This window comes from Mytilus trossulus, chromosome 10 (assembly GCF_036588685.1).
Source record: "Mytilus trossulus isolate FHL-02 chromosome 10, PNRI_Mtr1.1.1.hap1, whole genome shotgun sequence".
Taxonomy (NCBI): Eukaryota; Metazoa; Mollusca; class Bivalvia; order Mytilida; family Mytilidae; genus Mytilus; species Mytilus trossulus.
Genome location: NC_086382.1, coordinates 14688457 through 14702880, shown reverse-complemented (window position 1 = coordinate 14702880; position 14424 = coordinate 14688457). Strand labels below are relative to the sequence as shown.

Here is a 14424-nt window from a genome sequence, read left to right as displayed (position 1 = left end):
CTAACTCAAAATATGGACAATTTTATCTTAAGGGGGTCTTGAAATCTTTTGACAGCTTCCGAAGTGCTAATTTTTAACCTTTTTCAACAGGACCAAATCACTACTTTGCTTTAAAATTGATGACCCAAATTTTTTGACAGTTTCATTTCATCACTTACTATTTGAGGCATAAAACATGGAGAAATACATTTTGAAGGGGTATAAAAAAAAATGGCAAGTAACCCACTGTCCACACTAGGGACAATATTCGTGGACAAGGAAAATTAAGGAATCTTAGTGACAATTTCATACCTAATGAAGTCTCTTCTTGAAACATCTGACATGCATAATAGAACAGATATACGTATATTATCAAAACTTGACCTTTTTATTTACATTTTTTTATTTAATGATGATAGTAGATATATAGTACTATATTGACACATTTAAACATGAAATGTTACAAAGTCTTGTTCAATGTCGTATCTTTTAAGATGTACTCTTATAGCGTACGTTACTCATACCAGTCTTCAGCATGCAGAATTCTTTACTTTAGTTACGCCTCTGTATAAATGAATTTAAGAGATAAAAAAAATATGAAAATATAATAATAGATATGGTACGTTTTGAATAATAAAGTGTAGATATAATTTGGGACGATTATGAGCTGGACACATTGTATTGATACATTTTTAGTACCGCATGTTGACCTTAAATGTCTTTATGATTTTTTTGCGTTTTTGCCTGTATTGCTGCTTTTTCTCATTGACTTATTAAAGTGCAGAAGCAATTCAAAGTGACTAGTAAAGGTCCCCAAGGCAAAGCTTTCCGTCGTCCTTGTAATAATCTTTTTGTGGGTACAATGAATACGATTTAAAGTTTCTGTTTCTGGTAATAATGCTGTGAATATGTTAAAGATGTGGATGGATTGGTGTAAAATTTTCAGCGGCAAATATTTCATGAACATAGGCCTCGAAAACATGTTAATGAGATATATGAACCTTGCTTTGTAATAGACACACGCTAAGCTTAACCTAATCGTTAACAGTCATATGAAGACCAGTCACCATTATCGGACCCATCATTTTAATATGAGCCGACATGTTTTGGCTCTTAACACATTTACTATCGCATGCTCGGTAGAAAAGCAGCACATACAATTTTTTAAGTCTTTGGTTGGACCCAGTCAGGGGTCGAACCTTATATATTCAGCCATCCATACCAGCATGCGAGCACGCTTAGATGGAAACACTAAGGAAGTTAAATGATTTCGCCGATTGATATGTACAATTCAATAGATTTTTTAGTGTGCTGCATCTAGCAGAATGGGCCATCAGATTGCTAAATTATAAACTAATTGGTAATAATTCTAATTTTTATTTTATTTTTTATTTATAAAAACATATGTATTCGATTTGTAAGTAGTCTTATAAAATAAAACAAATAATTTTACTCAGTGGAATAACATATACTTACACACAACCCATGACGCACTCATTTATGTATGTCTGTCCGTCATTTCCACATACGGGCTGCTCTGTAACAGGACAATTACAGTCACACATACCCTCGTGCTGAAGAGGGACGCCACTGTTGAATACAAATTAAAAATAAACAAAAATTGATGCATTTCTCTTTTTTCGAATTCTAGTTTTGAACAGTTGATTTCTGTTTAATCTCATTACCACTAACTGCTGTATTCTTTTAGCATGGCAATGAATCAAAGAAGCATAAAGTTGGTGCAGGCAGCAAATATATGACTGTCATCATAGTTACAACCAAAATCAAACCTTAAATTTTGATTTATAGAAGCTTTAAAAACTATTATTCAAACAAAAATAAATTCTCTTAAAAACATATTCTTTCCATTGTTCAGATAGTGACAAGAGTTTCTAAGATGTTTACACGATAATTATGAGAAAAGACATTCACAAGTTAATCATCAGATTCAGTCAGATAGCATATTGACATTTGTCCTGGGGAGAACATTCCATTTTGTTAAACATTGTAAACAACACATTTCAAAATCATTTAGATTGCAATGCGATAAATGACTATCTGTGCCTTAAATCTTTATAATTATGTTGTTTGGCTTTTTGTACGTTATTCGTTTTGGGAAGGTCGGCTGTTTGTGCAGTTGGTGGTGTTCCGTTGTCCTGTTATATATATGTTTGGTATTTCTTTTGTCATTTTAATATACTATCAAAGAAGAATTCACCAGAGTTTACACAGATAGGAAATATGCGTATATAGAATAAAATCAATTACACATAAAAATAGCCTTAAATTTAGAGTCACAGGCACTTGTCTCAGATTTTTTCTTCTTCATATGATATATTAATTTTTTCTTCTCTAAGACAAGTGCCTGTGTAAAGAGTGACCATTTTTTTTAAAATTTGTTGAAAAACCCTTTTCCTACTTAATTATGTCGGTTTTACTTACCTTAGGTGTGTACGGGTGCTCATTGAAAAAAATGAAGGTTAAGATATATTACATATATATACTTTTTTGACTTTGTCTTCTTGCTACCAAAAACTCTGAGCACAAACTACATGCGTCCATGACTATCATCAGAATTATTACAATTAAGAAATAAATGTTTGACAGATTAAGATACTTACTTGCAGGCTCTCCAGCAGTTGTTTACAAAAGACACTTCGCCATTTTGATCAACGCCACATACGGGATCATAGTAATCTGGACAGTCACAATGACAGAATCCATCCTCGAACTTTATGTAATGGTTTCTGGAATGATGAATGGCAACTAATTTATAAATAGCTTAATGTATATCTTCGCGTATTTCTAAAAAAAACCTCCCTATTTAATACGTTCTCAATATACTAGTAAACAAATGTGTACAAAAATATATGGAATATGTTAGCATAATTATGACAAAAGGCATCATTAATCTATGAATCTTGCAACGAACTATTACGATTATAAGAATTCAATGATTCTATGTCAAGTTGTAATATTATTAGCATACCAAGACAAAAACATTTTATATTTTATGGATATCAACCCTGGATTATGTTAAATCAACAGTATGCAAAGAATTTTGAAAGTGTTTATTCTTTGCTCTTTCTCTAAAATGTTGCTTTCTTCACTAGAAGGCAGCAATTAAATACCAACTCAATTTTCAAGTCTCTGGTTTATCCCGGTTAGGGACCAAACCCGAAACAATCGACAATCGAGACAAGACCACCGATGTAACTCATTTTCGGATATATCAGATATTTATCTGTTTTATATACGCAACATGATTATAAATGCTAACGTGATACAAAATCTGGCGCATTTTATTACAAATTTATACGGTTACATGTATTACACAAAAACAAAACAACAATAACATTTCTGTGGAATTTGAATATATAAGTACTTTAGTATACCCTTCAGTAAAATGAATAAATGAATAAACTACGTATGAAAAACATAAACATAGGGTTTTTCAACATAATTTTATAGTTTAGTATAGACATGTTTTTAAATCAAAGAAAGGCAGTAGCAAATAGTTCATGCATTTGCGGTACGAAAACATATTAACAACAATATATGCAATAGGTTAGTTCTGTTATAGTGTTTAACGGGAATTTAGGGTAGTTAATTTGAACTGCCACTGAAAAATGAAGGTAAATTGGATAGGGACAGAAATAAGCCTTGCAACAGCTTATGCACCCAAGGACCACACGGACCCCTAAAACAGTTGTCGCACATGTTCTGAACGTGCTATACAGAGAGTGTGATTCTCTTTCTACACTAGGCATCGAATCCAACGTCCACATGATGACCGGGCAAGGCTACGAATTTATAAATAAAACACAACCAAACGGACTCCCCTTTTTGATTAGGGTTTTACGGGTTTTATTACTGTCAGTCGGAAGAACTAAAGTGATCATATTTCTATTTCCCAGTCATTTTTGAGATTTCTTAAATAATTGACTTCTCGAATACTGTTTTAGCTAACATTCGAACTGAAAGGGATTCTCAAAATATTAAATGCCGTCCAGTTTTAGATATACCTGTATAAGGTGTCCGAATTGACTAAATAAAATGCGCTTTATTTGGTCGATACTGACTACTCAAATTTGATACTCATGATTTGTGTGCATGGTTTTATTACCTTCACCAAAAATAAATAAACATTTTCCAATACATTATTTTACTCACAGACTACATCTCATGTTACACTCATTTGCAAAGTTGACGGTGCCGTCTATAAAGTTAGTAGCGCAGACAGGTTTAAACTCATCAGTACAACCACAGGGCTGCTCTAAGAAAAGATATATAAAAATCGTTTTTTTTTTAATCAATCCCGACTTGTTTTATGTTTATCACATGTTTATGGCATCATTTATAAACTTTGTTACACAATAACTTGCAGTGCAGGATATAAGTACTCTTCCGGGTCGCATGGTGATATCTTTGTGTCTTCTTGAATGTACGCGAATGTTTTCAGTGTTGTCTATAGGAAGGATACGTCTACTCTTGTAGTCCCTAGTATAGTGTCATGGACTCGGTAGCTCAGTGCTGATAGTTTTATGCTATTACACGAAAATGTCTAATCGTTTAAGAGGATTTAGCTCCGACACAGAAAATGATATGGAAATTAAGCACAAAGATTCATCCATCTCAGCGTGTTGTATCAATGTTTTTGCTTTAATTCTTCCCACCCCCCGGATGTTTCAACTCTCAAAAGTATATAAGGTTTCGGATTCCATATTATTTTTGTCGAATCATCATCAAAAGAACATATGTGTTTGTAAATGAGCATACGTACCTTTTTTTAAATTATTTTCTTGGTACGTGTGGCGTTTTTATGTTAATTTCTGTATTTGGTATTTTCTGTATATATTTAATTGTACTTGTAAGTATGAAAATGTGTATGTAGATTCAATGTCATCACAATTTTGAAAGTGCTGCAAGAAGAGATTACCTTTTTTTTGTTAATGCCATAATGGAATATTTAGTATATTTTAATTAAACATTGTTCAGATATTTCGATAATTCCACTAACCTCCTTTTGATACATCAGACACACAATGAGCTCTGTGTGGACATGTCTCTTGGAAATGTGGACATCTTTGTGGAATAGACGTACAGGAAAAACCGGAGGGACATTTTGTAAACTTTTAAAATAAAATAATATAGAATAAAAAGTATAACCAGTAACTTTTATTATATATATATAGAAATTGGTTATGTATAAGAATCAAAAGTTGATGCCATTAAAATTAGACAAAAAAAAATCCAGCAGTAGTTAGTTATGTTGCGGAGATGCAATACAGTAACTGTGGATTCCTTATTATTCGTCGGATAACAATTTTCGTGGTTTTTGTGGGTACAGGTGAACCACAATTCAAATGTTCAACAAAATATAAATTTCTTTAAAGTTGTATTCATACATTGCCAGAACCACGGAATCACATTCACAAAAGTGCAGTTTCCACAATACACGAAAATTGGTACCCACGAAAATAAATGAATCTACAGTACTTATCATTTTATAACGTTAGGAGCTCATTGTATAAATGGATGAAACTCGTCATCGAGATGCATGACCTTTGCATTTGGGATAACCTTCATCAAAGACAAGCGAGACAAAATATGAAACAAAATCAATGAATCTTTGATAATCATTATAACTGAAAGAAATTAAAAAAAAAACATTCTGAAGTGCATTAGTAGTAGGGAGTTTCAACCTTATAGTTTTGTCAAATTAAAAATGTGTGCTTGACATTTTACCATAACAGTTTTACATCAATTTTATCTGATGGTTGTTTATTCAAGTCTTAGTTATACTGTGTTATCACTATAGTGAGCTAAAACCAACTCACCAAACATGGATTAGGAGCACATTGACAACGTGGACAGCCTGCAGGGACATAGCCGTATGGACATGATTTACCCGGACATGCAAATATACAGATCTTCGCTGTAAATACCGAAATAGAAAGTTTATTATTTCTGTACGTTTTGTTTAACTTAACAAACTCTTTGTAACAAAGTTATCAAAGTACGAACATAAAGTCTTTCTGGTTTCATGGTCAAAAGGAAAGGCTTTATATAGATAACCTTTATTGCAAAATTAAACCCATAATGGTCAAGCAAACCATATTAAATGATACAGTTGAAAACAGTACAACATAAATTACAATATATACAAAGCTTTTTACGGCACTATTGATTTTATTTCAGTTTTAATGCAAATATTTGCTATGGTGTGAGAAGTTTAATGAATAAAAATTGAAGATCATTAATATGGAGTAGTAAAAATATTGGCATGATAAAAAATAAAAAAAAACCGTAAACAATAATTTTGTATTGGCAACCTTGTGGTTATCAGGGGTTAATTTCAACAATAATATGTACATAGATATAGGAAGATGTGGTGTGAGTGCCAATGAGACAACTATCAATCCAAATAACAATTTAAAAAGTAAACCATTATAGGTGTAACATTATAACATGTTTGTCACACACTCAACATAGTTCTGCTTTTGAATGTCATGCCTTTCTTTATTTTCTTGAATTTGAATGAATAAGTTTAGGTCTTATTTTAAGATATTTGCTGCTTTAAATCATCTAACCTGAAGCCTTGCATTTAGGGATACTGAATATAAACAACAAAACTGTCATCAATGAAATCACGGATAAACTGAAAAAGAAACATGATTTACAAAGTCATACAATTCACTGAATTGAGGTCTGCCTACACAAGAAAAAGAGTTTTTTGGGGGGTAATAAATACTGTTTCAATGCGTTATGTCAGTTACGAAATAATAGTGACTGTCTGAGAAGGAGTTAAAAAAAAACCTTTTTGGTTCCAAATAAGCATTCTCCCCGATATGAAATATTCATGTTATAATTTGTTTTGGATGGAAGGTGAAAAAGATAATGTTATTCCTATTCTATCCTAAACTGAAGCAATGACTTTTCTTACAAAGCTGCTATTGACAGTGCATTTTTTCCAGAATGAACCACTATCTATTACATTTTCTAAAGAAAAACATGTACGGGAATTATGTTGAATCTTTTGCCCAATGTCTACATATATAGTCTTCAGACTTAAGCCTTCTATACAAAAGAACTATGCAATTTATAATCAAACATTGATTCTTAGCTTAAATGCATTATAAACGGAATGCTATAGTCTTAAATGATGATTTTTAATTAGCAATTAAATGGCATTCACTTAATTCTGTGCAGGACATTTTTTTTTTATATATATACACAATCTAAATAACTTACCTCATATTTGGAGTATACTTTTGATATGAAAACTTTTAATACTTATATCTTGTAATTATTCAATACGATTTAACGGTTTTCCAGAATTTCACATTTTATCAAATACAACATCAAAACCTGAAGCCATTTTTTGACCGACGCAGTTATGTCAGACATTACTACTGAAGCGAGTATGTGTATGTTTATTGGTCGGGAGACGTGTTATATTGATGAAATACTGACTTCAATATGGTACTGCCATTGGCAAAAGATCCCGATCTGACCCCCGTGTTTATTGGTTTTGTCCTATAGTGTAATGGCAGGCCATGACATGTTATTTTTCATGGAAACATTTTTTTTCTGTACTCGTTCTTTTATTTTTCTTCATGAATATTACTCTTACTGTTTAGTCTGCTTTTGGTGATACCCGATAGACGTGGCTCTGCACTTATATACATCCCGTCATTGTGTTACTGTTCTCTATGATAATTTTTATATCATTGTCTTTCATTTTTGCCATGGTGTTTTTTCTATATGCCTTTTTGTGTTTCTTTGATAGATATGACGTGGCTCTGTACTTATACATCCCGTCATTGCGTTATAGTTCTATGATAATTTTTGCATTTTGGCTAATGTGCTTTGTCTATATATATGCCTCTTTGTTACATATTTGTTTGTTTTTCTAGTGATTAAGATTATAACACAATGTTGATTGCTGTAACTCTTTGTTTGACATTTTTACCTATTATGTCTGTTTGTTTAAGCCACCATTTCCTACACAAGAAAATGCCTATACCAAGTCAGGAATATGGCAGTTGTTATCCATTCGTTTGATGTGGTTGAGCTTTTGATTTTGCCATTTGATTCGGGACTTACCGTTTTGAATGTGCCTCGGAGTTCAGTATTTTTGTGATATTACTTTTTGAAATGTAGGCAACAATATTTTAAGTACCGTTCAATAAGGAATTTGGAAAATTCTTATCCTCGAAAGCGGTAAAAATAAGAAAACTTGTCAATTTACAGAGGTATAGAATTCAACTTTCAAACAGGAAATTTGAAACTCAGATAATATGTTGGTCTTGAAATAATTGTCAATGAGACAGCTATCCACCATCTCTTTACACATTCCTGTCTCCCCAAAAATATATTTTGAATTAGTAACTGTTATTTCCAATAACAACGTTAACACTGTTTGACTATGTCGTTGTCTTACGTAGGCCGACGAAGATATGCACCACAAAACTGATATAGTGATACATGCTTTTCCTTTTTGTAACATATTACAAGAATAAAATAACCATTGCATGCAGTAGTTCTTGTTCTTTCGCTTGAAGTTCTTTTACATGGTGATGTTTTTATTTTGGCAATTGGAAGGTGGAATGCTTGTGTCGCCACCGTAGATATACTAAATCTCTTAAAATATCAAAAACGAAGTATGATTTGCCTTCTAATTCTTTATTTGTAATATCTGTTGTATTTTTATGGACTGTTCTTTTTTCTCTTCGTCATCTTTGACCATGGTGATGTCTTATTGGACACCCTTGTTATCATTTCCCTCATAAAAGCTTCGTTACATTTATACACTTTGGATCTCAAAAGTTGTGGGAGTGAACTAAGTTAGTGAAGGTCCAGAAAAGCGTATCGATAGCAGCAATTTAGCAAGTTTTACTTTGATACACTGTCACTTAATGTCTTTTAAAAGAACTGGGATGTACAACTTTAATGTCGAAACATCCGTGAATTAAAGCTGATTATTTCTTGGCTCTCTGAACGTCTGACCCTGAATGCTAGACAGAAACAAAAATGGAATACAGAAAAACATGAAACTCAAAAGTTTTCTGAAATGATGGTTTCAAATACTGTGTCACATGCCAATCCTATACCGTTACGTTCTGTTCTGGACGACCTTTTATAAGAACATTTCCGTTTGTATATATAATATATATTTTATTCATCGAGCCATTTCTCTGAAACCTTAAATTATCATAATGATGTCAAAGTTCACATTTTTAATTAATTCGCCAAATAATTGAAATTCAATTACATCATAGCCGAGCAAGAAAACATATAGTGTTTGGACAAGCACCTTCAGTGCATGCAATAAAGATGATCATACGGAAACTCAAAAGGGTAAGAAATAAGACAATCGTATTGTATTTCTTCTTTTTTTTTGGGGGGGGGGGGCGTATTTCATTCAGATCTACTCCTTCAGGCAGTAATATTGTTACAATTGTGTTACACAATGTACAAAATCTATTGCTAGAGATCTTTCTCTTTCTATACGAGACCATATATCAAAGTAAGGTTGCAAACTCAGATATGGTATTTTTTTTTTTATCCTGTACAAATTTATTAGCTTTGTCCTTGACCTTTAATGTGATGACCTCAAAATCAAGAGACCATATATTCAATTGAGGTTGTCGCTCCCTTGTTAGCATTTGATTTACATCTGGACATTACCCTTTTCTGTTGCGTGCAACCACTGTGTAATTAGAATAATGTTTGAAGAAAACTCTTAAGATTTCATATCAGACAAACTTAGAACCCACCATGTGTTTTGACAAATTGAATGGTGAATGGAATTATGAATATCAAGCCTAGTCTCCCCTATCCCCTATGGCAATTCAGGTAATCAAATGTTCTTGTGGGCACCAATAGTGGTGAGGATTGTTTTTTGATATTGTATTGCATTAATCCAAGTACTGATCAAAGAGTGTTCAGTTACTGAAAGCTAATTTAAAGCACAAATTTAACTATTATTCCCAAAACTAAAAATTCAATTAGTACACCTATTGATTTTTGTTATTAACATGCTGTTATAAGAAGTCCACAAAGTATTACCTTGTGCAATGATAATAGTATTGGTTAAGAAGTTGTAAGATAGCAAACCAGCCAGTGGCAAAATTGATTTGCTTTCATTGTAGTTTTTACAACAAAAACACTTCAAATGCAAGATACTGCATCGACAAAAGTACTAGATTGATCAAAGTGGCTCTTAACTGATATTCTTTGTTCTGAATAATGATTATTTTCCCAGTTCTAGAATTTATGAAACTGGACATGTTTTCCCTTTAATTATTAAAATAGAGGATTTGGACTCTGAATCAATGTGCATCTTCAATAATGGTATTGTCAGTGTTTTTGTAAGTATGAGTTTGAATGTTCCTTGGGTATCTTTTGCTACTCTTTCTCTAACATAATAGAATAAGTTAATCTGGTGAGTGGTGATGGATTTCATAAACTTGAAACATTTTATCTGAAATATAATGATGACATCATGTTTGGTTCACTCTTTTACTGACATCATTTTATGTGTTCTCCTTTGCAGACATCATTTTATGTGTTCTCCTTTGCAGACATCATTTTATGTGTTCCCTTTTACTGACATCATTTTATGTGTTCTCCTTTGCAGACATCATTTTATGTGTTCTCCTTTGCAGACATCATTTTATGTGTTCTCCTTTGCAGACATCATTTTATGTGTTCCCTTTTACTGACATCATTTTATGTGTTCTCCTTTGCAGACATCATTTTATGTGTTCTCCTTTGCAGACATCATTTTATGTGTTCTCCTTTGCAGACATCATTTTATGTGTTCCCTTTTACTGACATCATTTTATGTGTTCTCCTTTGCAGACATCATTTTATGTGTTCTCCTTTGCAGACATCATTTTATGTGTTCTCCTTTGCAGACATCATTTTATGTGTTCTCCTTTGCTGACATCATTTTATGTGTTCTCCTTTGCTGACATCATTTTATGTGTTCTCCTTTGCAGACATCATTTTATGTGTTCTCCTTTGCAGACATCATTTTATGTGTTCCCTTTTACTGACATCATTTTTAGTGAATAATTTAAGTTGAACCCTTTTTCTTACATCATTTAAGGTGTACTCTATACTGACATCATTTTGTGCATCTTTTACTGTGATCATTCTCAGGATTTTTCCACTTATGAGCTTGAATGTTCCTTGGGTATCTTTTGCCTCTGTTTCTCTAACAGTATAGAATAAGTTAATCTGGTGAGTGGTGATGGATTTCATGAACTTATCAATCATTTTATCTGAAGTATTATGCTGACATCATTTTAGATGTTCTTTTTTACTGACATCATTTTATATGTTCTTTTTTACTGACATAATTTAATATGTTCCATTTTCCAACATCCTTTTGTGTGTTCTCTTTTAGTGACTTCTTGTTAAGTGTTCTGTTTTAATGACATAATTATAGGTGTTCTCTTTTGCTGACATAATTTTAGGTGTTCTCTTTTAATATCATAATTTTACGTTCCCTTTTACTGACATCATTTTTTATGTCACATTTTCGAAAACATAATTTTATGTGTTCCCTTTTACTAACATCATTTTATATGTCCCATTTTCTGACATAATTTTTGGTGCTCTCTTTTACTAACATCATTTTATATATCCCATTTTCCGACATAATTTTAGGTGCTCTCTTCAGCTGACATCATATTTGTTGTACATCTTTTTAAATGAACCTCTTTTAATGACAAATAGGTGTTTTCTTTTTCTGGCATATTTATGGTGTTTTCTTTTGCTGTACTTCTTTAATATCTTAATTTTAGGTGGTTTTTTTGCTGACATCAGTTAAGATTTTTTCCCCTTTTACAGAAATCTTTATGTAGTACTGTTAATGACATAATTTTAGGTGTATTCATTTAACTTTTTTTCTTTTGTAGACAATAAGACATCATTTTAAAAGGTGTTCTCTTTTGCTGACATTATTTTTAGGATGTTTCTTATGCTGTAATCTTTTAAGATTTTTCTCTTTTACAGACATCTTTTTAGGTGTACTCTTTTTGACAATTGTTGATTTTGTGGTTTTGCAAAAGATTTTATACAGAAAGAGTATACAAAATATAAACTTATCGAAAATTAGAGTTCATTGTTTCCAAATGCCCATGATATCAATTAGAATTGGTAAAGAATAATAATGAATCCACAGTTTATAAAGTTAAACTCTAGTTTATGCTTTCAAACATCATATATAATAGCTATGATTGTACCTGATGAAGGTTATTCCCAAACTATGTGTTGAGCTTTTAAAAATAATATCATTTAGTTTTATTTTATAAACACAGGTGAAGCACCAACTCAGTATACTCTAAATATCCAGATTCTACTGTATGAAAGAATTCAACATGAAATCATAAATACAAAATACAGATAAAGATTTATTAAAATTTCTTTTTTCAAATATTGACACATAGCATATGAATAATGGAGAAAAGTACTTCAATGAAAAATATGACTTTCTTAAATGCAAAATACTCATTTATTCTTTATAATAAATAGATATCAACACATTCATAAAATTTAATTGCTTTTGAAAAGTATATGCCAGCACATAAAATTATCAACAATGATATCGGAATCACCATTTCATGAATTTATTCCAAATTACAAAAACTATTTTTAAATAACATAACATTTAACATTCTGTCTATATAACACACACTTTCACTTTGGGACACTAATAGGACAAACATCCAAATGACAATGAAACAGATCCATGTCTGATACATGCTGCCTAAACAAACATAATAAATGGAACATATAAACATCTTGATGACCTTGCACACATGAAGTTAAGCACTGATGAGATTTTTTGACAGATCATCAACTGGTATCGTGTAGAATTTCATACAAACAGTTTGCTAAAGCTGTTGAAGATTCTACCGTACTCATCGCTGTATAGTTTATATGAGACTCATGCTTTTTTATCAAACTGAAAAAGAAAAAGAAACACATGAAATGTCATCTGACAACATTATAAAGTTACAGACACAATCTTATTTTGTTTAAGTGTGTGAACCAAATAAATTTGTTTTAATCTCCAGTTTCATTATTGAATTTTTCAGAGTGAATTTCTGATAACTAGCTGAAGCAGCAATGGCGGTAAACCGGGAATCGTCAATGAAAGGGTTAAGAAAAATTTAGAAGGCTCTCTATTTTTGATCAGTCATTTTATAGAATTTCAAACACATTTACATGTAGCTGTTGACCTTCACTCTTGTTGCTTAGGCCAAATAAAATAATATGTGTGTTTCCTGTTTCATCTTTGAAAAAAATAGGGTAGGTAGGTAGGGATTTTTTTTTATTTTACCATTTTTTTTTACATTGAGTCTATGGGAGAGAAATCCTGACTTTAACAGTGCTTATTGAAAAATGACCAAAAAAACTTTAGGGTAGGCTATTTCTAAGCTTAAAATATAGGGTAGGTAGGGAAACAGGAAACACACATGCTTTTTTATTTGGCCTTACAATTGATGATCAAAATTGTATGTTTCCTGTCGAACAAAGTTCTTTCTGTTATTGACCTTATGTAAACCAACCTCTATCAAAAGTTGTTATACTTTGTAGAATTTTTGTTCATGAACAAATCAAATATACTAAAAAAAATTAATGCAGGTACCTCTACATGTGATGTACATCAATAGTTCTATTAATTATATGTATTTGGCAGAGAGATCTGTGTTTGCAATTAATTTATTGTTGCAAAAATAGCCCCAAAAAATATACATGAAACAATCCTATTTCTTGCTGTCTGCAATTTTGGTGAAATCTTAATTTAATTGCATTAATTGTTGATGCTCAAAATGCATCAGTGGAAACTCTTGTCCATTATTTTCTATGGATAACTTACCTTCTACCAAGAGAAGAATATCTAGCTAAATTCCTGAGTATGAGTGCAGCAGTCAGTCTGATGTGTTTTGTGACTGGTCCTTCTCTGGGTTCCTAAAAAACATTAATTCAAACTCAAAGTTTTGTCCTGTAAAATATTGTCTACTTATTTCTTTGCTCATCAGTTTTTTGTTTGTTAAATTAGTTGTCATTTATTTGAGGTTCTATATAAATCCAACTGCTGAAGAGTCATAAATTTGGGGAACATTCCATTAACTCATACATTTACAACAATAAATGGTAATTGACAAATTTGTAATATATCTTAGATATTCATAATAATACTCTAGAATTTCTGTTTTTTTTAAACATTATCTCACTTCATTCTTCACAAAAAAAAACCTCCTAAAATAACAACTGAAAGAGGACAAATAATTTGCTACAAAAAAAATAACATTAACTTGGAAAAAAGGTGTGTATTCAAACTTCCCCATCAACTGTATCTGTTAAAATAACTAATTGTTGTTGGTTGGTTAGCTTCCAGTTGCAAATATTACATGCACATGA

General features: G+C 31.6%; 2 protein-coding genes across 4 annotated transcripts in view; both read right to left on the bottom strand.

Moving 5' to 3' along the window:
- Positions 1–346: 346 nt before the first annotated feature.
- Positions 347–7411, bottom strand: LOC134686899 (serine protease inhibitor dipetalogastin-like). Its single transcript, XM_063546735.1, has 8 exons — positions 7234–7411; positions 6573–6640; positions 5820–5917; positions 5000–5111; positions 4153–4255; positions 2601–2726; positions 1456–1569; positions 347–543 (listed from the first exon to the last, which is right to left on the bottom strand). Exons 1-8 carry the CDS (start codon positions 7236–7238, stop codon positions 510–512), a joined length of 660 nt encoding a protein of 219 aa, XP_063402805.1. The 5' UTR covers positions 7239–7411; the 3' UTR covers positions 347–509.
- A 4983-nt stretch (positions 7412–12394) lies between these two features.
- LOC134686896 (AT-rich interactive domain-containing protein 2-like) overlaps positions 12395–14424 on the bottom strand; it is a 28550-nt gene continuing 26520 nt past the window's right edge. For all 3 annotated transcript variants that reach the window (XM_063546729.1, XM_063546730.1, XM_063546731.1), the window contains 2 exons: positions 13880–13971; positions 12395–12961 (listed from right to left, as the gene is read on the bottom strand). In XM_063546729.1, coding sequence (XP_063402799.1) covers positions 12853–12961; positions 13880–13971 — 201 coding nt within the window. In that variant the 3' untranslated portion in view covers positions 12395–12852. The remainder of the gene's footprint in view (positions 12962–13879; positions 13972–14424) is intronic.

Excerpts from the sequence above, each read along its gene's own strand:
- LOC134686899 (XM_063546735.1), bottom strand. Across the intron at positions 1,570-2,600 it reads AACTGCTGGAGAGCCTGCAA|TGGCGTCCCTCTTCAGCACG; the intron begins GTAAGTATCTTA and ends TGTATTCAACAG. Across the intron at positions 544-1,455 it reads GAGTGCGTCATGGGTTGTGT|AGGCGTAACTAAAGTAAAGA; the intron begins GTAAGTATATGT and ends TCATTTATACAG.